This window comes from Denticeps clupeoides, chromosome 1 (assembly GCF_900700375.1).
Source record: "Denticeps clupeoides chromosome 1, fDenClu1.1, whole genome shotgun sequence".
NCBI classification, from domain to species: domain Eukaryota; kingdom Metazoa; phylum Chordata; class Actinopteri; order Clupeiformes; family Denticipitidae; genus Denticeps; species Denticeps clupeoides.
Genome location: NC_041707.1, coordinates 11,941,354 through 11,962,336, shown reverse-complemented (window position 1 = coordinate 11,962,336; position 20,983 = coordinate 11,941,354). Strand labels below are relative to the sequence as shown.

Below are 20,983 nucleotides of genomic sequence, written 5' to 3'. Positions count from 1 at the left end.
TCCATTATAAATAAAACAGCTTTCAGAGTTCACCTATTGTCTGTGTGCTTTTTCTATATTTTAATGGCAAATATTTTGACCTGCTGGCTCTGTGAGTTTATAGAAGAATCATTTTAATCACCCATCTAGGTGATGCTCTGGATTATCTTGTGAAAAACATATTCACTGAGGCATCTGGGTCAAGGAAAGATTTCCCAAAAGTAGCCATGATAATCACAGATGGCAAATCCCAGGACCCTGTGGACGAGTATGCTAAAAGGTTGAGGAACATTGGCGTTGAGGTCTTTGTCCTTGGTAGGTTTGAAGATACATTCTTTCTGCATGACGTGCCTGAATCACATTTATTAGGCTGACAAACTTCACTCTAATTTAGGCATCAAGGGTGCCGATGAAGAGGAGCTGAGAGAAATAGCTTCCACCCCTCACCATAAGCATGTCTACAATGTTCTTAACTTTGATCTAATCAATCAAGTCCAGCGACAGCTTATTACCGAGGTCTGTGCTGGAGTAGAGGACCAGATGAATTCGCTCGTGAGTGGCGAGGAACGTGAGTACAGATTTATGGCCCCTTGAGGTCCACCTTTATTTTGTCTGTTCAAATGTCTCGTCAGCTTTCAACACTCCACACACACACACATTGTTCATGCATTTCACATTTCACTTATACTGCAATAGGATGGAACACTCCAGATACGGATTGTTGAAGTTAGGAGTTCATTTATTCAATTATGATTAAGAGGAGTGTTTCCACTAGTCTGACAGAAATTATGATGGATTAAACTTTCAAATCATAAACACACAATTTGATTGAAGTATGTGTTATCTTGTCCACAGTGATTGAGCCAGCCTCCAACTTAGAAGTTAAGGAAATCTCCTCCAAATCTATGAGAGTGACATGGGATGCCTCGCCAGGGGACATCACTGGCTACAAGCTGCAGCTCGTCCCAATGATTCCGGGCAGTAAAAGGCAGGAGTTGTACACAGGGCCAAGATACACATCAGTTAATGTCAGAGACCTGTCACCTGAGACGGAATACGAGATAAGCCTGTTTGCCCTAAAGGGCTTGACCCCCAGTGAGCCAATAATGGCCATGGAGAAGACTCAGCCTGTCAAAGTATCTTTAGGTGAGAGACTGCCCCTTCAAAATGTTCCTGAAAGGCATTTTTCGGTTCAAATCAGGTGACACGGAACAGGGAGATGTTATGAAATTCATTGAAAACAACTTGTTTGGCTACTCTGCTTTTGTTGATAAAATTAAATTATTATAGTAATTTACACTCTAGGCTGACAAATGAACCCAGAAACAAAACAAAAAGGATGATGGAGTGCATTGTTTTCTGTTCAACAGAATGTTCTCTTGGTGTGGATGTACAGGCTGATGTGGTCCTCCTAGTGGATGGCTCCTACAGCATAGGACTGGCTAACTTTGCAAAGGTCAGAGCATTCATCGAGGTGCTGGTCAACTCCTTTGACATTGGTCCTCACAAGGTGCAGATCAGCTTGGTCCAGTACAGTAGGGACCCACACACTGAGTTTGCCCTGAACAAGCACCATGACATAGCCGCAGTGGTTAAAGCAGTGCGGACTTTCCCCTACCGCGGAGGTTCTACCAACACTGGAAAGGCCATGACTTATGTACGGGAGAAAATCTTTGTTCCAAGTCGAGGAGCACGTACCAATGTACCCCGGGTTATGGTACTTATCACAGATGGAAAGTCGTCGGACTCCTTTAAAGATTCGGCCACCAACCTCCGAAATTCAGATGTTGAAATCTTTGCTGTGGGCGTGAAGGATGCTGTGCGTTCTGAGCTTGAAGCTATTGCCAACCCACCATCTGAAACGCACGTCTATGAGGTGGAGGATTTTGATGCCTTTGCAAGGATCTCCAAAGAGCTCACCCAGTCCATTTGCCTGAGGATTGAGCAAGAACTGCTCAACATTAAGAAAAAAAGTAAGCCTTGAGACCTCTTTTGTTGGTATGTTTGTTTGTGTGTGGGAACGAAATCCTAGCCTAAAGGTCACTCCGAAATTACGTTGTTTTGTTCAAAGAGCAGGAATGTGCTCTGGTTCACATCGGCTATAGGAATGTATTTTTGTCCAGCTGGGTCTTTTGTCTAGGTTACACAAGTAAGACTGGTATTGTTTAGATTCTCCTACCAGAGCATGCCTCTGAACGCCAGGCCACCAGATGCCTGGATGTCAGCTAATGTTGTTACAGCAGTGTTAGCACTGACTGCTTTTCATCACTATGGCAACCACAGACTTAATGTTATTCTGACCTAATGCTCCCTTTAATTGTAACATTAACTGATGCTTAATTATGCAATTATAGTCATTGCCCTGATACAAAGAAAAACAGTCTTTAAAACAAGCTTTATTGCATATGTGGACAAATTTGATTTAAAGTGCTGCCATCATTAATACAGATCGAGATTAAAACGTGAGCAATTGATGCAGAACCCTCTGATTAAATCCATATTTTTCTTAATGTGATTATAATTATCAAATAAAAAATAATCTAATCCATTGAAATCTGCTAGGTCTTCTGCCTCCAAGGGATCTACAGTTTTCTGAGGTAACATCCCGAAGCTTCCGAACCACTTGGTTCTCCGATGCCGTGGATGTAATGTCCTTTTTGGTACGCTTCCGGCCAGCTGTGGATGTTACTGGGGATTATGTCTCCCTCATAATGCCTCCTGACACCACAACAACCATCTTGCCCTACCTAACACCTCTGACCACGTATGAAGTTAATGTTTTTGCCCAGTATGTGAAAGGAGATAGCTTCCCCCTTACAGGAGAGGAGACCACACTTGAGGGTATGAGCCAACATCTGGCAGATAAAGACACAACTGTGGTACCAATCCTGAATTTGGAGTAAATTTCCTTTTTTCACTTTATTCCAGAGCAAGGACCTGTGCGAAACCTCAGGGTCTTAGAGGAGACCACCAACAGCTTCCGAGTGTCGTGGCAGGCAGCGCCAGGGCCCGTACTGAAGTACCGGCTGTTCTACTACCCCGTTTCTGGCACTGGAGAACGCCTGGAGGCAGAGACGGTTGGCCGCGAGACCACCATTGTGCTGCAAGAGCTGTTTCCCATCACCACCTACCGTGTCTCAGTAATTGCTGAATATGCATCTGGCCTGGGGCCAGCAATGGAGATTGACGGCACCACCAAGGAAGGTTAGTTTCTTTGCCACTTAACCTAGAACTCTGACTCCATATTTTTGGAGTCATAGATGATAGAAACTCAGTTTTAGATACATTAATGCGAATGTTAACATGATGCACACATTTGTGTTAAACTGTATTTGCCTCTGGTTGTACACATATCTTATGTATGATTCTGCTAAACACAGCAAAGGGGTCTCCACGAGACCTGAGAGTCTTTGATGAGACTGTTTCCACCATGAAACTCTCATGGAAGGCTGCGCCAGGCAAAGTGCTTCAGTACAGGGTGACCTACAAACCCCCTGAAGGTGGAGACCGGAAAGAGATTTCGGTAAAGGGTGATAGCACCACGGCACTGCTGAAGAATCTCGAGCCGGCCACAGAGTATGAACTGTTTGTCAGTGCCCGCTATTCTTCAGGATTTGGGGACCCCCTCCTAGGCAAAGGCACAACATTAGAAGGTAAGAAATAAGATTCAACCATTTGTTCTGAGAATCTAGTAACTCGGGATTTGCATTGAATATTTGGAGTTGACTGTTGCTTCTGCAATGGACACAGTATAGGAGGTTGCTACTTCTGGATCATTTTAATTTGTATCACATGCTGAACAAACACACTAAGTAAAATTCAAGACAACCATTTAACAGACCCATGTGCAAGCCATATCTGCTTCCCTGTCCTCTGAAGATTGAAGTGTACAATCTTTAGGGCTGTTTAAACACAACACTTTCAAAGGGACTTCACATATGTTTATTTCGTAACAAGCTTTGTTTAATCCATATGTCACAGGCAGGGTTTTAAGTCCTGTTTCCCACCCATGGAGCTAAAACAACAGGAAATCCCATAAAGTCAGAAAGCAGGGCTGCCTGTAGTATAAGTCAAGTCAGTAGCTTTTTATGCTTTAGCTTATACTGTTCATCAGCATGTGATTGTAGATTGTTTGCAAGTGTCTTATGGTGGTGTTTGGGGTGATCGTGGCTGAGGTCAGGAAAGGTGAATTCACAAGGCACTCAGGACAACCAGAGTATTTACTTTGATCTATCTTGTTTGTGTTGGTCAGCCTTTAATAAATGTAATAAATGTATTACATTTATTAAGGTGACAAAAGTAACAAACTATCGTAACACTCATTAAGGTGCATTCAATGGTTTTCACTATGGGAATAAGAGAAATGTCAATCTAAAGGAAGAACTTCTACTTGTCATTTATTTATTATTTCATTTAAAATGGAAGTTTTAAGTTATCTAGACAAGTTGTGAAATATCTAGTGACTCCTAGATATTCCTAGATTTTTAAAGTTTGTAATCTGTTTTGGATTAGGGATGACATCCGACGGAACTTCGGTCACTCTTGTGCTCATATAGAGAGGTTTTCATGAAATGACACAAAATGTTTCCCTCTCTGTCTTCCGCAATGACCTTTGTGGTACTGTGAACTGTTCACTCGCAGATTCCCACAGAATGTTCATTGACTCATGTCGTTGACATATCTGTGCAAGCGGTTTTGCAAGAATTCTTCTTGAAAATTAAATCAGTTGCAATGGTGGGGCCTAAAATTAGTGCCATTCACACGAGACGAACTCTGTTAGTAATTAGTGGTGTGATTTAATGGTAAGACCCTGAAATAGCTCCCTTTTTGAGATAGTGTTTGATTCTTATGGAATGTCTCAATGAATGAGGGTAGTGGAAAAAAGAATCAAGGCTTTTGTGCCACAAAGCCGTGCCCACAAACACATAAAAGTAATCTCCCACACCAAGGAAACAATGTGAAGGCCTTGTCTCTTAGTAACCCTTGTTAGCCTGTAGCAACGAGCCAAGTCGTTAGCTCAGACATTAACTAGTGGCAATGTCTGCGGCTAAGTACAGAGGCCCGTTGAAACTCCGTTCCGCAAATGTGGCATCAAGAAAAAAGCACCCCATCATCAGGAAAGCCTGCGCTCTTTCACTGCTGAAGTGAAGTAAGAGCCCAGCGACCAGGAACATTCCTCCTAACCCGTCTGATTGCTGGACGTGTCTGGGTTCGCACACTTCTGCTGACTCAGGGCAGAGATGGCCAAAGTGGACGACAAAAGAGCTTCTCGGCTTACCCACCTCAGGCTCTAAATCACGTTCGCAGACACTGTGCTCTTTGTGCTGGGTGCCGTCAGCCAGCAGGAATCCTCCATGGGGGAGGCACATTCAGGCCAGTCTGAAAGCGGCCGGCAAGGCCAGCTGAGGTAGGAATGAATCATGACGCAGTGTTCCCTCTGGTGGGTAGACATAATTACGGATTGAGTGCTTCTGTTGCAGTTGTCATCCATACAGTTGTTCCCTAATGCAGTTAACTGTTCATTTGTTGAGAAGAAAAGAACAATGTGTAAAGCGTTTAACTGTTTTGTTCATTCAAATAATCTTTTGTGTATTTAGTTCCATCAAGCCTTGACAACTAGGATTTATGACACTGAATACCTGGCATACATATACAATAATGTTTGTAAAAAATTAATTATAAAAATTATATAATATATAATATAATTATAAAGTAGTGCAAGGTGATCAAAATATACTGTGTAAAATAGGGTTAAAGGTTAATGAAAATGTACAGATTATTGTGGTAGCTGATGATGCCTCAATAACCAGAAAAGCTCATTGAAATCCGCCGTTGCAGTTTGGTACATAGTATGTATTGCAAGACGTTCACCATTGTGTATTACAGAACTTTAATTAAACACACTGGCAGCGTTTGTCAGCACTGTGCGAAAACCAGATTTCACAAAAAATGTGGCGCAGCGTTCGCTGGAATTGATGCGGTTGGGACAAGTTTCCAGGAACATTGGCAGCTTCTTGCACAGTGAGCATGGAGCTTATTATTTTCCATCTTTAGGGCCTGTACGGAGAATGTGCAAAAGAGGGCACACACAGTCAAGTATGTGCCAGGTGGAGCAAGAGCAGAATGAGCAAAGCAAAGGAAGTCATAAATATCTCCCAGACTGGCACTGACAGGGTTTTGATGGATTAATTCTCAGAAGTCCAAGCCTCTGAATGCAGATTTGAACAAAGGTGCGGGGGAAAATAGTTCCTTATGCGCCTGAGCGTCGTATTTGTGGGAGTCCACCTCCTCTTCATATTAACATTTTTGGATTAACAACAAATTTCACATGAATATGGACAAGAAAGAGGTTGGATGTTCTTGTCTTGAAGGATTTCTTTTAAAATATTAATTGCCAGGTCCCTGCCAGTGTCCTGTTGGGTTTATAGACATAAGAAGACTGAAGTGTGAAGGCAGTGGTGGCCTAGCGGTTAAGGAAGCGGCCCCGTAATTAGAAGTTTTCCGCCAAGGTGCCACTGAGGTGCCACTTAGCAAAGCACCGTCCCCACACACTGCTCCCCAGTGTGCCTGTCATGGCTGCACACTGATCACCAAGGTGATGGGTTAAAAGCAGAGGACACATTTCGTTGTGTGCACCGTGTGCTGTGCTGCAGTGTTTCACAAGCATTTCACTTTCCCTCTTTTGAAATAGTCCCTACTGACAGGGTCATCGCTAATGGGGTGAAACTGTCTACAGCTGGACAGAGGGACATCAAAAATGCACTATTTATAGTATTTAGACTTACAGGCCCCAGAGCAATAATCATTCAGGGGGATTTTTTAAGCATTTTTTTACACTGTAGAGTCTACATCAGCGTAGTGGTAATAAATGGTCTATTGTCTGTAAAATCAGTTCCCAGACCTTGGCAAGGGAAGTGTACCCTGGATCAAATCAACTTGGTAGCTGCTGTTGCTATAGCACATTATTGTAACGTTTGTGAAAGCCTGCAAGCTTTCAGCTAACTTTTTTAAATCTTGAGCTGTTTCTAAGTCCCTGATCTAATGAGAGGAATTGCCACATAGTGTTCTTTGGAATAAACACAGATTTCCACATCTGCATTAGGCAGCAACATAAAAGTTAATCTTATTTCCATACTGGATTTTCAGAAATACATGGTCACTACAGGATAGGTGATAAAAGCATTTTTTGTGCAACAATTATGCAAGTTTGTTGCCACCTTCTGTCATGAAGATGTGCTTGTGTGTGGATATTTATGCATTGACTGGAGAACTGTATTGTGATAGAACCGTAGCTGTTGATACATCTTGGATTTTCCGGTTATTATTGCTTGAAAAGGGTTGATTTCTACAGTGGAAGCGCTATGAGAAAGCCAGAATGTGTCTGATGGTTGGGAGGGGTGACGGAGACAGGTAGCAACCCTGCGGTTGGATAGCATGTTGCTGAGAGAGGCTGTCTGGCGTAGCACAGCCCAGTATTTACTGGATGGTGGTCATCACCACCGCCGCAAATCGGTCTCCCATTATTTCACATCCTCCATTGCTCTTCCTGCACCGGCCCCTCTAGAGGGAGAACAGGGGGGAGGCGAATGAGCCACATCTGCAATTTTTTCGAAAATAGCATTCAGGGGATTGGGTTTCGTGTTCAATGGAAAATAAAAGTGTTGAGAGATTGTGAGCTCTGGCTACAATGATGGCTTTTGCAGAAGCTCTTAGGCCTGGCTGTTTGTTGACATAGTAAGATGACAAGGGTCAAACACAAAGAGACATTGTCTGACCAGGGTTTAGTGCCGCTCTGCCTCCATTGAGGTGACTTGCCACGCTCTCCAGAAAGACTGTATCTATAGAGACAAAGTAGAAAACTTTGGCAGATTTTAGGCTGGTTGCTTGGTTCGTCCCTTTTGAATGGTGACATAAATCACTAAACGTGTCTCTTTTCCAATCTAGAACTGGGTTCCCCAAAAGACCTGGTCACAAAGGATGTCACAGACACCAGCTTTGCCGTCTCTTGGACTGCTGCCCCAGGCAACGTGCAGCTCTACCGAGTCACCTGGAAATCTCTTTTCAGCGAAGAGGCAGGCGAGAAGACAGTCCCCGGAGGCGTGACCACCACGGTGCTGCAAGGTCTTACGCCAGAGACCCTCTACAAGGTTTCCGTCTACGCAGCCTACAGGCACGGGGAGGGGGAGCCGCTGGTGGGAGAGGAGACCACAGATGGTAAGATCGTTTGGCCCTTGTAATTCTTCAGCCATATGCATAGACCCTCAGTTCCTCCTCTCACTTGAAACGAGTTTCTTCAGCACTGAGAAGAAAAGAGAAGAAATATGATGTGAAATCACTATGACCTCAGAAGGGGATATATAGACATTTAAAATTTGTATAGAGCACCTGGTACAAATCTGAGTGCTGTTTTTCGTGTGAGTCTAAGTCATCAGATAAGTCCAATTGCAGTTTATTTCTAGGATTTATGGAACTTCCAGGAAAATGTATGTTGACCTGACAACCTAAACACATTTATGTAATAAACACATTTACACATTACAAATAAAACATAAACACAGTCCCACTAAGTCAGATCTACCAATGTCTGAAAGCGTATTTACATTTTCTATATTAAAACACTAAAGTGTCTAACCTAAACAATAAATGTACTATACTCCAAGCTGCCATTAACTATTACATAATGGATGGAACATTTTTGATTTATAAAATTATTTTTGGATCTGTGGAGAAGACTTTCCCTGAAGCCTAAACCAATTAATCACAAGGTGAATAAAGAATGCAGGAAACAAGGGCCTTTAAGTCTTTGCCATTCGTCTGAGGGCTGTGCTTTATGTGGAAAAAGTGAAAAGGCGACACTTTAAGGCTTCTTTCTCAAGTGTGAGTCTGCAGTCATTTCCATTGGTGGAGCATTTTGCATTTCACCGAACGGACCAAGCAGGCAGCTCTCTGTCAGGTCGTGTGCGTGTGTGTGTGTGTACGTGTGTGGACAAGTGTGCGGAAGCTGTGATGTAATTCATCACACCTGCTTCGTGTTATCGGGGGAAGTTGGCCTTTGTGTTGACGTTTTGAGTCGTGTGGGAAGACAGACATTGTTCAGCTCTTTTTAAAATGAGAAAAGCACATTGTGCCGAAACAAGCAGTGAATTGGGAATTTATGTTATGTTTTTAGCGAGAAGAAATGTGCTAATGGAAAAATATGTTGCCTCTGTCTTTATTGACTTTGGCATAGGGCAAGTGCAATTTGTTCAGAAAAACAACTTAGACGCACCTCAAGAGGCCAATATGTTTAAAACAGCCACTATGTCCCTTGCACCCAACAGCTCTCCAAAAACCTTTCTGTGTTTTTTGGGTCTTAATATTTAATAGAAGTGAAAGGTTCCAAGCATTTCTGTAAAAAAAGAAAAGAAATCCAGACTGTGTATCTTGGATTGACCTTTAGATTTACCAGCAACACCTTGGGACAGTTGATACGTGAGAATTACTACTGCTAACCCTGTGCTTTAGCTTTGTATCCTATAATCCCACCACTTTAACATAATGACACTCTGTGGGACTTGTTAACATCCAGCATGGAATTAAATTTAGGCAGATGCTCCCTGATTGATATGTGGGGGATTTACATTTTCCTATTATTTGCAGCAACTTGACAACTGGGTCTTCCCCCGCCTATTCTATATGACCCATGACTACAATGAAAGACCCATTGATAAAGCATAGAATGTTATTTCCGTGACTAATAGCTGCACTTCCCTCACATCCATAGCCGCTGCTGCAGCCAAGATTGTGACTGTTTCTGAGGAGACGGAGAGGAGCATGAGGGTGACATGGATGCCAGCACCAGGAAATGTTGTCAACTACAGAGTGACGTACAAACCGCAGGCTGGAGCACGCCTGCAGACCACCAGAACTGCAGGGAACACCACAACAGTTGTACTGAAACGCCTCCAGCATTTGACCACGTATGAAATCGCAGTTCTGCCTCTCTACAGAAATGGGGAAGGAAAAGCAAGGCAAGGAGTTGGAACGACATGTACGTTGGCCTGAAATTAAGCTAATTGAAGTGGGGTCACTTTGGTGGGGAGCTACCAATAAATATACAATTATGTATGCAATCATGTGTATGTATAATATTATGATATCTACTCTTTGTATCCTCAGTGTCTCCATTCAAGGGTCCCAGAAACTTGCACACCTCTGAGTCAACAAGGAATAGTTTCAGAGTGACATGGGATCCTGCTCCAGGGGAGGTTAAGGGTTACAAAGTGACCTTCCACCCTTTTGGAGAGGATATAGACTTGGGGGAGGTTCATGTTGGACCTTATGACAATACGGTGGTACTAGAAGAACTCAGGTATGATTATTATAATTTTTTTAATTATTATTTGTTGGATTAGCGTTGACCAATAAGGCTACTTACTTTTTATACTGGCCTGTCTGACAGGGCTGATACCACTTATTCAGTCAGTGTCTTTGGTAAGTTTGATGGAGGAGAAAGTGTGCCATTGGCTGGATTGGAGAAAACTGTAGAGGTTGACCCAACTGACCCACCAGCATATGATGACCAAGGTAATATTCTGAGCAATCTTGTGAGCAATTTGGTTGTTTGGTGCTTGTTTACTGTATACTATACCTTTAATGATGTCTAATGCTTTTATGCATCCATGTCCTGAATCTGCTTATCCAGGTCAGGGTTGTGAGGCACTGTTTGTCCTGGAATCTTTGTTTGCAACACATGAACAACCCCTGGACCAACCCATCACAATTTGAACACAACACACAGAGCCAATTTATCAAATTCTTATCTTTGGTCAAGAAAACCCTGAAATGAGGCAACAGTGTGACACAACAGAACTATAATAGTCTAGTCCTTGTCTCACAAAATGATAAGCATAGATAACCTACACGTTTCATCATGTTATAAGAACCTTTCTTGTGGTTGAGGGGTGGATAAAAGTCAAACATGTGTCAGAAATTTGACTAGTTCTGTGACGTTACACTTTTATAGAAAGCAACATAAAGATAAAGCCTAAACAATAAGGTGGAGGATGTTGGAAGACATAGTTCTGGCAGTGTGAGGTACTACAGGTGATATCTGAAAAGATGAGTCTTTAAGAGCTTGTTGGAAATAGTGAGTGAAGGAGCTGTTCTGTCCTCATCTGCACCATTTCTGAACCACAGACAAGAATAGCCTATATTGGAATTGTATTTCGTGTAGAGTTGATGTGAACTGGAGTTCATAAAAACCTGCAGAAAATGGCGTCCTGGGTTACGTTTATTGTGCACCCAACACAATTAATCCAGCAAACTATTACAACATGCAAGAGACAATTGATAATGTTATGTGTTCATAGACAAGTGCACTTTAATTTGCACTTTAATTTGGACTAGTAAGATTAATCATGTATGAAAGCAGCATTAGACACTGGCACTTATTTTACATGGCATTATGACCCTGACCTGGACTAGCTCACTTTGGCAATGAATGTGTGGTGGATTTTTTATGTTTCCTGAGCTGTTTTGTCTTTATTAGGGCAATACTTGGCTTGTTAGCCATTTTGAAATGGAGTTAAAACTCTTTTAAATGAGGAAAGCTCTTCATAATTCCTTTAGCCACAAAAAAAGACAAGTAACTCGGAATGCCTTTCCTCAAAGCAAATTGTGTCACGAACAAGTATACCTAATGGTTATTCCATATGGCAGGGTGTTTTTGAATCCAGAGTCAAAGGAAAATGCAAAATCGACAAAATTGGGCAGAGATTGTGAGCACACAGGAGTGAGCGTGAGTAGGGAAAATGTGATGTGTCCGACTGAGGATTCCTTTGGGATCGCAGAACTTGGGTGGAAATTCCATCCCTAATTGGGAGCAGATTGAGAGGCCAGGCTCGACACCAGTGGGGAGCCCAGATTCACACTCGTGGCTTGACATGTATTTTAACAAACACTCTTTTGATTTGCCTAAAGATCCACTTATTTTCATGAGAAAAATTAATACAAATGTATTTATGTAAAAACAAAAATACATTTGTTTAAATAAAAGTTTGATAATCTGTGATTTCTCGGTTTAAATCAAATGAATACCAACAAGATCAGAAGTTATCATAAATGAAAGATTATTAATCCCTTATTACTTCTTTACTGCAGCTTCTGTTGACTAATTACAGGTTCAGGACCCCTGGGTTAAATGTCTTGCCCCAGGGACGCAATAACTCAACCTTTTGACCGTTATGGGTTAGTGGGTTCATTGACAACTCAGCAACAACTTGCCCCCTAATAGACAGGGTTATGATTGGCATGATCTTGTTTTCTGAAAACACTGGAACTATGTCACATATTATTAGTGTCTACTGTAATTCAATTGCAGTCAAGAATGTAAAAAATAAATTGAAGATTTCACTGTATGCTTCAGGACAAACATCTGGCTTAGTTAATCTCTCTCAAGCTTTAAACAGCCTTAGAAAATGTTCTTTATAGTAGCTCCATCAGGTTTCTGTCAGGCTGATGTCTTCTCAGCAATGTGTGTTCAAGGTGTTTTATCTGTCCTTGTATCTGTCCATACACTTATCTGTTGGCATTATTTTTTTCTGTCCTCAGCAGGAAAGAAGGCAATAAGACAAAGATAGATTATCAGATATCAGTTCATATTAAGTTTTTTTTGTGTTAATAATGTTTTTCATAAAGTGCTGGAAAGTGGTTTGTGGACCTCTCAAGCTTTCATCTCTACAGGTTTCTGGAAAAAAAATTGCTGTTGGAATTTGTGCTGGAAGGAATCATGCACAATAATTTTCAATCGAGGAGTGCTATAAAGTCACAACTACATACTTTCAAATCTGTCTATGCATTCATATACATAATTTATTGTTATTAAATAAAAACACAATTTGTACATATCTTATGACAATGTCTGATGAGAGTTCAATAAAGTGTTTTAAACTGTGGTGTCTGTGCTTTGTTAACAAAATATATATATGCTTTCCCCTTCTTTCCTACTCTTTCAAGTTTATTTTGTCAACTCTCTGTTGTGGTGTTTTGACCTTTCAGTTTTAGCAATTTGTTCTATTTGTTTCTGACTTTAATCTGTGACTGTGCAGATGTCAAGTGCAAGACCAATGCCCAGGCTGACATTGTCCTGCTAGTGGATGGTTCCTGGAGCATTGGCCGCCTAAACTTCAAAACCATCAGATCATTCATTTCTCGCATGGTGGGGGTTTTTGACATCGGACCAGACCGTGTCCAGATTGGTAAGAATTCTGCCAATGTTTTAAGTATAGCTTGCAATGTTGAGGTTTATGTGTGAGGCTGAAAGCTTCTTTGTGGTGCAACGGTTCTAGGTTTGGCCCAGTACAGTGGTGACCCAAAGACCGAATGGCATCTGAATGCCCATAAAACCCGGGATCAGCTTCTAGACGCAGTGGCTAACCTGCCCTATAAAGGAGGAAACACACTGACAGGTACCCTTCATCATTTTAAATGGAGACTGACGAATTTTCCACAGAACAGCATTTAGCTGAAGCACAGAATAAATCACTATGTGTGTTTTTAAGGAGTGTAATGCATAAGGTAACAAACCTCTGCACCTCTGAGACTGCTGGTCAGTGTTTATTGTTACTTACTACTGTTTCTGCATGTTGCTATGGTTACATGTGCAAGTATATTTGTTCGCAGGAATGGCTCTGAACTACATTCTTCAGAACAACTTCAAGGCCAATGTTGGGATGCGTCCAACTTCCCGTAAAATTGGTGTGCTGGTCACTGATGGCAAGTCCCAGGATGACATTATTATGAGTTCCCAGAGCCTCCGTGATCAGGGCATTGAGCTTTATGCCATTGGTGAGGAGTCTTTTTAAAATGCAGGTTTTTATATATTACTATGTCTTTTTGAGGACACATGTCTAATACATTTGTTCTTACTGAATGTAGGCGTTAAGAATGCAGATGAGAATGAGTTGAGGTCCATTGCTACAGACCCTGATGAAATTCACATGTATAATGTGCAAGACTTCAGTTTCCTTCTGGACATTCTTGATGATTTGACGACAAACCTCTGCAACAGTGTGAAGGGCTCAGGTGAACCAGAATTTTTTTAAAGCTCATCCTCATCCAAAACCCACATCTGGTGTATTTTGCTGTAATAAATTGGATGCATTTGTCACTTAAAAAAAAAAAAGGATTCAGAGCTGTATTGTTTAATCAGTAAATACAAATGAAATAAATAACACTCTGCATGTAACAACAGTATGTTACAAATTAGACAATTTACATATAGCATATATCATTCGGGTGGTATCCACCACAATGACCAGAGGCATAGAGGATACACAATGGGAGTTATACTTTGAAACAGATCCCATTGTGGCACCTGTTGAATCATGCCCACCCCAAGGGAGCCAATTTAAACCATTGCCCTCTATAAACAATCACATTTCTTTAATGAGAAATGTTGCTTTGTTTAACCCAAATTAGTTTTGTTTTCATTTCAGATTGTACTACTTGCAGTAAGCATGTTATTGGAAACACATGTATCTTTCTCTCATTTCACTTTTTTTTTTCATTAGGAGGGCCAGGGGCACCCACTGACCTAATGACTTCTGATGTGACCCACTACTCCTTCCGTGCTTCCTGGACAGCCCCTGAGGGCCCTGTTGAAAAGTACCGCGTGGAGTACATGACCACAGCTGGAGAGCAACGGCAGCAGGTTTGCAATGCCCTTCTAATGCAGAAAACATTCAGATGACTTAGAGGCCAATGAAACAATTTTACCTCATGGTCTCTGTTGTATATGGAGATATTTGGAAATGCTAACTGTGCTGTGTATGTAATGCAATATTGTATTTCTCTGTCACTGTAATATACAGCCCATTAGAATCCTGGCCAGAGACTCATACATATGCAACTAAGCTCAGAACAAAGTCTTTTAATTTAGATTCCTCCCTATTTAAAAGTTTTCTGTAGAAATATGTTAACAGGCTCCAGCAGCGTTGTAAAAACAAATTAAAAACATTTGAAGTTTGCTTTTAATCAGTGGATCAGTGTCTCTGTGGTTCTTTGTCTGTTTTAGACAGGCAGTTTATCTTATGATTGATAAAGCTTTCTCATCAAAGCCATCTTGCAACAGGGAATGCAATTTTTCTATCTGCCTACTTCTGCAGATGTTCGTGGATAGCTCAGTGACCACTGTGGTTCTTGAGGGTCTGGAGCCCCTGACTGAGTACATCGTCTACGTTTATTCAGTTGTCGGGGAGGAGAGCAGTGACCCGCTTCAAGGCAGCGAAACCACCTGTAAGAATCCTGGCTTCCTGGTTTTCCCTGTTAGCGTGGGTGTTAGAGTTCCCACACGTTCTGTCTGGCTTCTTCTCTGTGGAGGACATTCTGACTGGAAACATGTTTCAGAGAAGTGTTGCGGTTAACTATTCATCTTCAGTCAGAATTTCCTCCTAAGGGAATCCTATTATCATAGGGTTGGGCAGTTCATTATTTTAAGTCTCTGATGCAAAGAAATAAATCTGATGACTATCAATATACATTCTACATATATTTTTAGAAAAAGCTGTAAATAAAAAAAGCCACAAACTATGACAAATCATATTACAAATAAGTGTAATGAAGATAATCACACATATTTGCAATCATGTGCTGATTGTCTCTACATTAAAGCTCTATACCTATATAATCTAATATCATATATAATATCATATAGATCATTGGTTAACATGAAATTGTGACTGAGAATTCTTTCTCTTGAAAGTTTAAAGTTTATTCATTAGAATCAGGTCCTATAACAAATACTTAAATCTTAGCATAACATTAATGTCAGTCATGCGCCCAGCCCTATGAAATATGTTAATTGTAAATTAATAATCATTGTTATCTGTCAGTATGGTGTGAGTGTGTGAGTGTTGGCATTTTTGTCTTTTTGCTTAATTCAACATCCATCAGCTATGGATTATGGCTGGAGAATTAAGTATATGTGCTTGTGTTCTGCATGACACTGCATGGTCACATGGATATTTGATTAAGATCTCTGTTCAGTGTGAATGTTTGGAACATTGATGCAGCGCATGGTGGTGTTATTGCAGTCAACCTACTGCCCTACATTGTTGTGTTGTACATTGTCCATCTCTAAGGCTGGTCACCAAAACATCCTCACTGCCTTTCATGCCATCCATCATGTTGCGCACAGTGATGTTTGCCATTGCGGCATGACAATGTCCATCTGTTCATCTTCATGTTTACCATCATCATCATCATCACTTCCTGTCTGACCCTGAATGCATTTGGGCCCAGTGGCTGTGCTTCTCCGTGGGGCTTTTCCACCCAGTAATTTGAGCGAGAAAGAGCAGAAGAGAAAAAGCTTGTTCCCTCTGCAGTGCCTCTTAGTGGAGTTCAAAGAATGAACATCTATGATGAACGCTCCACCACCATGAGGGTGAAATGGGACGAAGTACCTGGTGCCACAGCATACATGTTGCTGTACAGCGCCATTAATGCCACCAAACCTACCAAGGAGGAAGAGGTACGCCTTAATTGCCGTGTCATGTCTGAATTTGTTCTAAGTTGAATGTCTAATTCATCTCTAACATTTTTGGTATAATGATCTTTTGGGTCTTTTATTTAGAAAGAATGGAAATACTAATGTTTCTAAAAGGTCCCCTATCATGAAAATTTCTCTTTGTGAGATTATTTAATACAAGTTCCCCTAGCCTGTCTAAGGTCCTGCAGTGGCTAGAGATGGTGATAATTGTAAAGAGTGCTTTGGCCATTCTGTTTTGCCATTCAAAGAGTGACAGCTGAGAGGGTCAGATCTGGAATTTGTCCCCTTATGTTGTCATAAGGGGAAAGGTTACCTCCAGTTTCTTATGCTTTTTCCACCCAGAAAATTTCCCACCCCTCCCCCAAAACATTATCTCCATGGCTTCCAAATGTATATTGCAGTTGTGCTGTGATTGGATATAAAAATGAGCACAAATGTATTTTTAGTTCCGTCACGTGAAAAGAACCAGTGGCTTAATTAGATTTCTTCTGGAAAAACGCAGACTTCCTGTCTGTTCCAAATATTGTGGTTGGTGAATGGTGTTAAATAAAGCCCGCTCTCCTCCTGCTTCTCTCCTCCTCATTAGCATTTAAAGCTACTCATACCTGGGGAAATGTCATTGTGTGACTGGCTAAAAGTGGCTGTAATTCTGCACCACAACTGAATTTCGGAAAGAGACTTCAGATACAGTATTAGGGGACCACTAAGACCTTTATAAAAGCAAATTCATGTCATGTTAAACGCTATGTGAGGTTATGAGAGTGTTATTTGCTCTCCTAAAATTTTTCAGAAATACATTTTCTAAGGATTGGAAATATACAGTCCTGGAGAGGCTCAAAGTTAATAAGAATAAACTATACTTTAGGCCATAAGCTTGCAGCAAGTGTTGGTTACTTTGATATTTTATTACCAGTAATGGAGCAGAAACTAAATATTTCATGTGGTGACAAAAAATAAGGGTGATCAAATACAAATGGGAGACATAAAGACAATAGCCTGGCTTGGGCTTTTCTCTGAAACTTTTCTCATGATGCTTGAGGGGCAGTGGTGACCTAGCAGTTAAGGAAGCGGCCCCGTAATCAGAAGGTTGCCGGTTCGAATCCCAATCTGCCAAGTTACCACTGAGGTGCCAATGAACAAAGCACCGTTCCCACAAACTGCTCCGCGGGTGTCTTTCATGCTCACCAAGGGTGGTGGGTTAATAGCAGAGGACACATTTCTGTGTGCTGTGTTGTGTATCACCATATCACAATGTGTCAATGGCAAAAAGCCAGAAAATACATTAGGTCCCCTTGACACATGTTGAGAGTTCATTAACTCTAGGGAAATAGGTGGTCAGAATCAGCCATTTACATGCAGTTTTAATTGTCTGGTGTGCCTGTTACATAGTAACCTGACCACCTCTTTCCTTCTGTATCTCCCAGATGAGGACATCTCAGACCAATGTCCAGCTCCGGAATCTACTGCCCAACACGGCTTACACAGTCGCCGTCTATGCCCTACATGATGAGTCTGCCAGCGACCCGCTGTCAGACCAGGGTGTAACTCGTACGTGGTGCTAGGTCATGTGACCTCCAGCAGAGTCTGGTGCCTGTCCCACCCACAGGTCCTAATCTCTGGATCTTTGCTTTTCTGGATCTCTTTTTATCTTTCTAGTGCCCATGCCTGATTCTGGTGAGCTCAGGATCACAGACATTACCCACAGCACAATGCTGCTCAACTGGGATGAAGCACCAGGAGCTGTCCGCAAGTACATAATCACCTACAAGCCCATGGAGGGCGAGGCCAAAGAGGTAAGACCTGACTGGTACTGCAGACTCAGTACTGTGGTATTTGTCAAAATTCTCTGTAAACTCAGAGGCTATTAGAGTAAAATAAAGAGTCTCTGATTTATATAAGTCTATTTAACTAATAGTCACATACGTTGTGGTAGATGGCTGAACAGGAGCAGCATCTGGTGAGAAGCTTAGAAGTGAACTCTCTAGGGGTGCTGTGCTGCATGGAGAGGGGGAGGAAGGGAAGGGTTGGGCTGCATTTAGAAGATGAAGAGAACAGACTTCACCTGAGAGGAACGGAAGGCCCCCGATTTTTTGAGAGACATTGCAGTAATCTCGCTGCCACTCTCCAGAATCCTTTGCGGTTTGGATATGCCTTTTTGGGTTTGAGAATTTTTGCAGTTAGTGAAGGTTTCTGGCAGTGACAGACTTGGCTAAGACCCTGCATCAAAACCTGAGACGTAAATCACTGAATGGTAACGGACATAACTTTTGGATCTGGAGCTGAAATAAACACACAGGCACACATACACACATATAATAGTGAGTCACGAGAGGATCCATTTTGGGAGCGGCTTCCTAGAAAATGGCAAAGGTTCCTTCTACCTGATGGATAATGATGCAGCATTGGACCAACAGCTTGCGGGCTCCAGTAAACTCCGTAAAAACAGGAAGTTCTTCTTTTTCCCGAGAATCCCACGCCTCTGGATTTATGACTTCTGAAGTCTGAAACAACACTGTTTGGTCCAGGTTTATCCCAGAGGAGGGATTTTAACATAGATAGGAATCTAATATTTAGTAAGATGCACATAGCAATTCAATAACAACACTGTGGGTGAAATTAATCTGTTCTTTTATCTTCTGATATTTCTATCTGCCTTCATTTTTTCCCAGATTGAGGTTGGTGGACAAGTGACAATAAAAGTTTTGGACAACCTCATCTCTCAGACAGAGTACGATGTTGCAGTCACCCCAGTGTACGACATCAGAACTGGGAACCCCATGGTCAACCAGGCCATCACTGGTGAGGACATTTGAAAGTTGATTTCATTCTAAAATTGTACTGAACATTAGTGTTATGCTATGCCTGTCTTTTAATTGGTTGCTTTTTTTTTTTAAAGATGTTGTTCCTGCTCCCAAAAACCTGAGGTTCTCTGAAGTGACCCAGACCAGCTTCAGGGCTTCCTGGGAACATGGTGCTCCTGATGTAGCACTGTATCGAATTGGTTGGACAAAACAGGGGGAACAGAGCTACAAATATGTGAGACTCTGACCAAAAATGCATGTTCTCTACATTCAGTGGATGTGTGGTAAAAGATCTGCTCATCTTCTCATCAGGAGATCCTGAATGCTGAGGATATAACCTCTGTGCTGGTGGATCTGGAGCCTGATACGTTGTATGATGTCTCAATAACAGCCATCTACCCTGACGAGTCTGAAAGCGAGGATCTTATGGGCAGCCAGCGCACACGTGAGAAAATTTCCTATTTCAAAAGATTTGTTTCATTCAGTGTTATTGACATTCCTGAGTGGACAGCTCATCTGATGGGTCCCTTCTTTATTTTTTTCCGTAGTGTCCATTGTTCCTACTCATGGTAAGTGTCTAATCATGAGTGTATAAGTGTATAAAAATAGTTTTACTTCAGTGTGGAATTGCTTTAGTTCAACGGAGACTTATCAGGCAAGAAGGACTGAGAGACTAATCTTCTGTGGTCTGAATTAGCTGTTCTGTGTGACTATAAACTATATAATTTGGACATTTTTCAGATTTCTTTCAGCCAGAATAGCAGTTTGGTACTTTCTGTATTTTTTCCCATTTTATGTAGTTTAGTTTCTGTTGTTAAAGGTATAATTATAATGAAATATATGAATTGAATAAAGAAAAATGATGCAATTAAATACAGTCAGATATTATTATTTAAATTATTTAATTAACTTCTACAGTAAAAAAAAAACTATTCTAAAGTAAATTTGATTGTCAAATGTTGTGAGAATGTTGCAGTTGTTGTAGTGAGTGTACACTGAGTACAGACCAAGGCCCAGGATGTATCCTTGATCGTACTTTCTTTCATGGTCAGCTCCCTCTGGACCACCCACAATGCTGGTGGTGTCCAATGAAACCACAACCTCAATGACTTTGACGTGGAACCATGCACCCGGCAGGGTTCAGAACTACAAGATCACATATGTGCCAGTGTCCGGGGGCAATGTCCTGTCGGTAAGTAATCATTCAGTACCTGACAGAGACAAATAGGCCAGATAGTTTGGAGATAATCTTTAAACATTTGAGGAATGCACTTAGTGCTTATCTGCCAAGCGGCATTTACACTGAAGGAAAGTTTTTACTAAGGATTCATTAGACAATGTATGTTTTATATCACAGCATATATTTGGGATTCTATGAGCGATTGTGCCATCCAACCTGGAGTTCCAGCTCCATACTTCTGGACTAATGTGATTTTGTATGAAGAGTTTCCATTTGACATTCAGGACTGGATTTGATTGTTGTCTCGGAAACCCGACTTAACAGTCTTAGTGAAGTGCTTTTTCTCTAGTCTCCGTTGGAGGGATAGACATTATTAGTCTGACAAATTTGCTCTTTTTTGCCATATTGATCCAAGATTGAGACCAGTTAGGTCGACCAGAGAATAATTTAAACACTAAATGAAACATATTATTCAGCACTTTCGTCTGAAAATCA

General features: G+C 41.4%; 1 protein-coding gene across 3 annotated transcripts in view; it reads left to right on the top strand.

Annotated features, from left to right (window-relative positions):
* Positions 1 to 20,983, top strand: part of col12a1a (collagen, type XII, alpha 1a) — a 49,689-nt gene that overhangs the window by 5,662 nt on the left and 23,044 nt on the right. For 2 of the 3 annotated variants that reach the window (XM_028999119.1, XM_028990987.1), the window contains exons 7-31: positions 130 to 294; positions 374 to 547; positions 835 to 1,125; positions 1,350 to 1,952; positions 2,542 to 2,820; positions 2,908 to 3,183; positions 3,360 to 3,632; positions 7,924 to 8,193; positions 9,743 to 10,009; positions 10,138 to 10,330; positions 10,421 to 10,545; positions 13,068 to 13,217; positions 13,308 to 13,427; positions 13,642 to 13,806; positions 13,897 to 14,043; positions 14,532 to 14,671; positions 15,126 to 15,255; positions 16,344 to 16,489; positions 17,932 to 18,055; positions 18,164 to 18,300; positions 19,177 to 19,306; positions 19,404 to 19,543; positions 19,621 to 19,753; positions 19,857 to 19,877; positions 20,361 to 20,500. In XM_028999119.1, coding sequence (XP_028854952.1) covers positions 130 to 294; positions 374 to 547; positions 835 to 1,125; positions 1,350 to 1,952; positions 2,542 to 2,820; positions 2,908 to 3,183; positions 3,360 to 3,632; positions 7,924 to 8,193; positions 9,743 to 10,009; positions 10,138 to 10,330; positions 10,421 to 10,545; positions 13,068 to 13,217; positions 13,308 to 13,427; positions 13,642 to 13,806; positions 13,897 to 14,043; positions 14,532 to 14,671; positions 15,126 to 15,255; positions 16,344 to 16,489; positions 17,932 to 18,055; positions 18,164 to 18,300; positions 19,177 to 19,306; positions 19,404 to 19,543; positions 19,621 to 19,753; positions 19,857 to 19,877; positions 20,361 to 20,500 — 4,739 coding nt within the window. The remainder of the gene's footprint in view (positions 1 to 129; positions 295 to 373; positions 548 to 834; positions 1,126 to 1,349; positions 1,953 to 2,541; positions 2,821 to 2,907; positions 3,184 to 3,359; positions 3,633 to 7,923; positions 8,194 to 9,742; positions 10,010 to 10,137; positions 10,331 to 10,420; positions 10,546 to 13,067; positions 13,218 to 13,307; positions 13,428 to 13,641; positions 13,807 to 13,896; positions 14,044 to 14,531; positions 14,672 to 15,125; positions 15,256 to 16,343; positions 16,490 to 17,931; positions 18,056 to 18,163; positions 18,301 to 19,176; positions 19,307 to 19,403; positions 19,544 to 19,620; positions 19,754 to 19,856; positions 19,878 to 20,360; positions 20,501 to 20,983) is intronic. The other variant, XM_028956489.1, reaches the window with a different exon arrangement.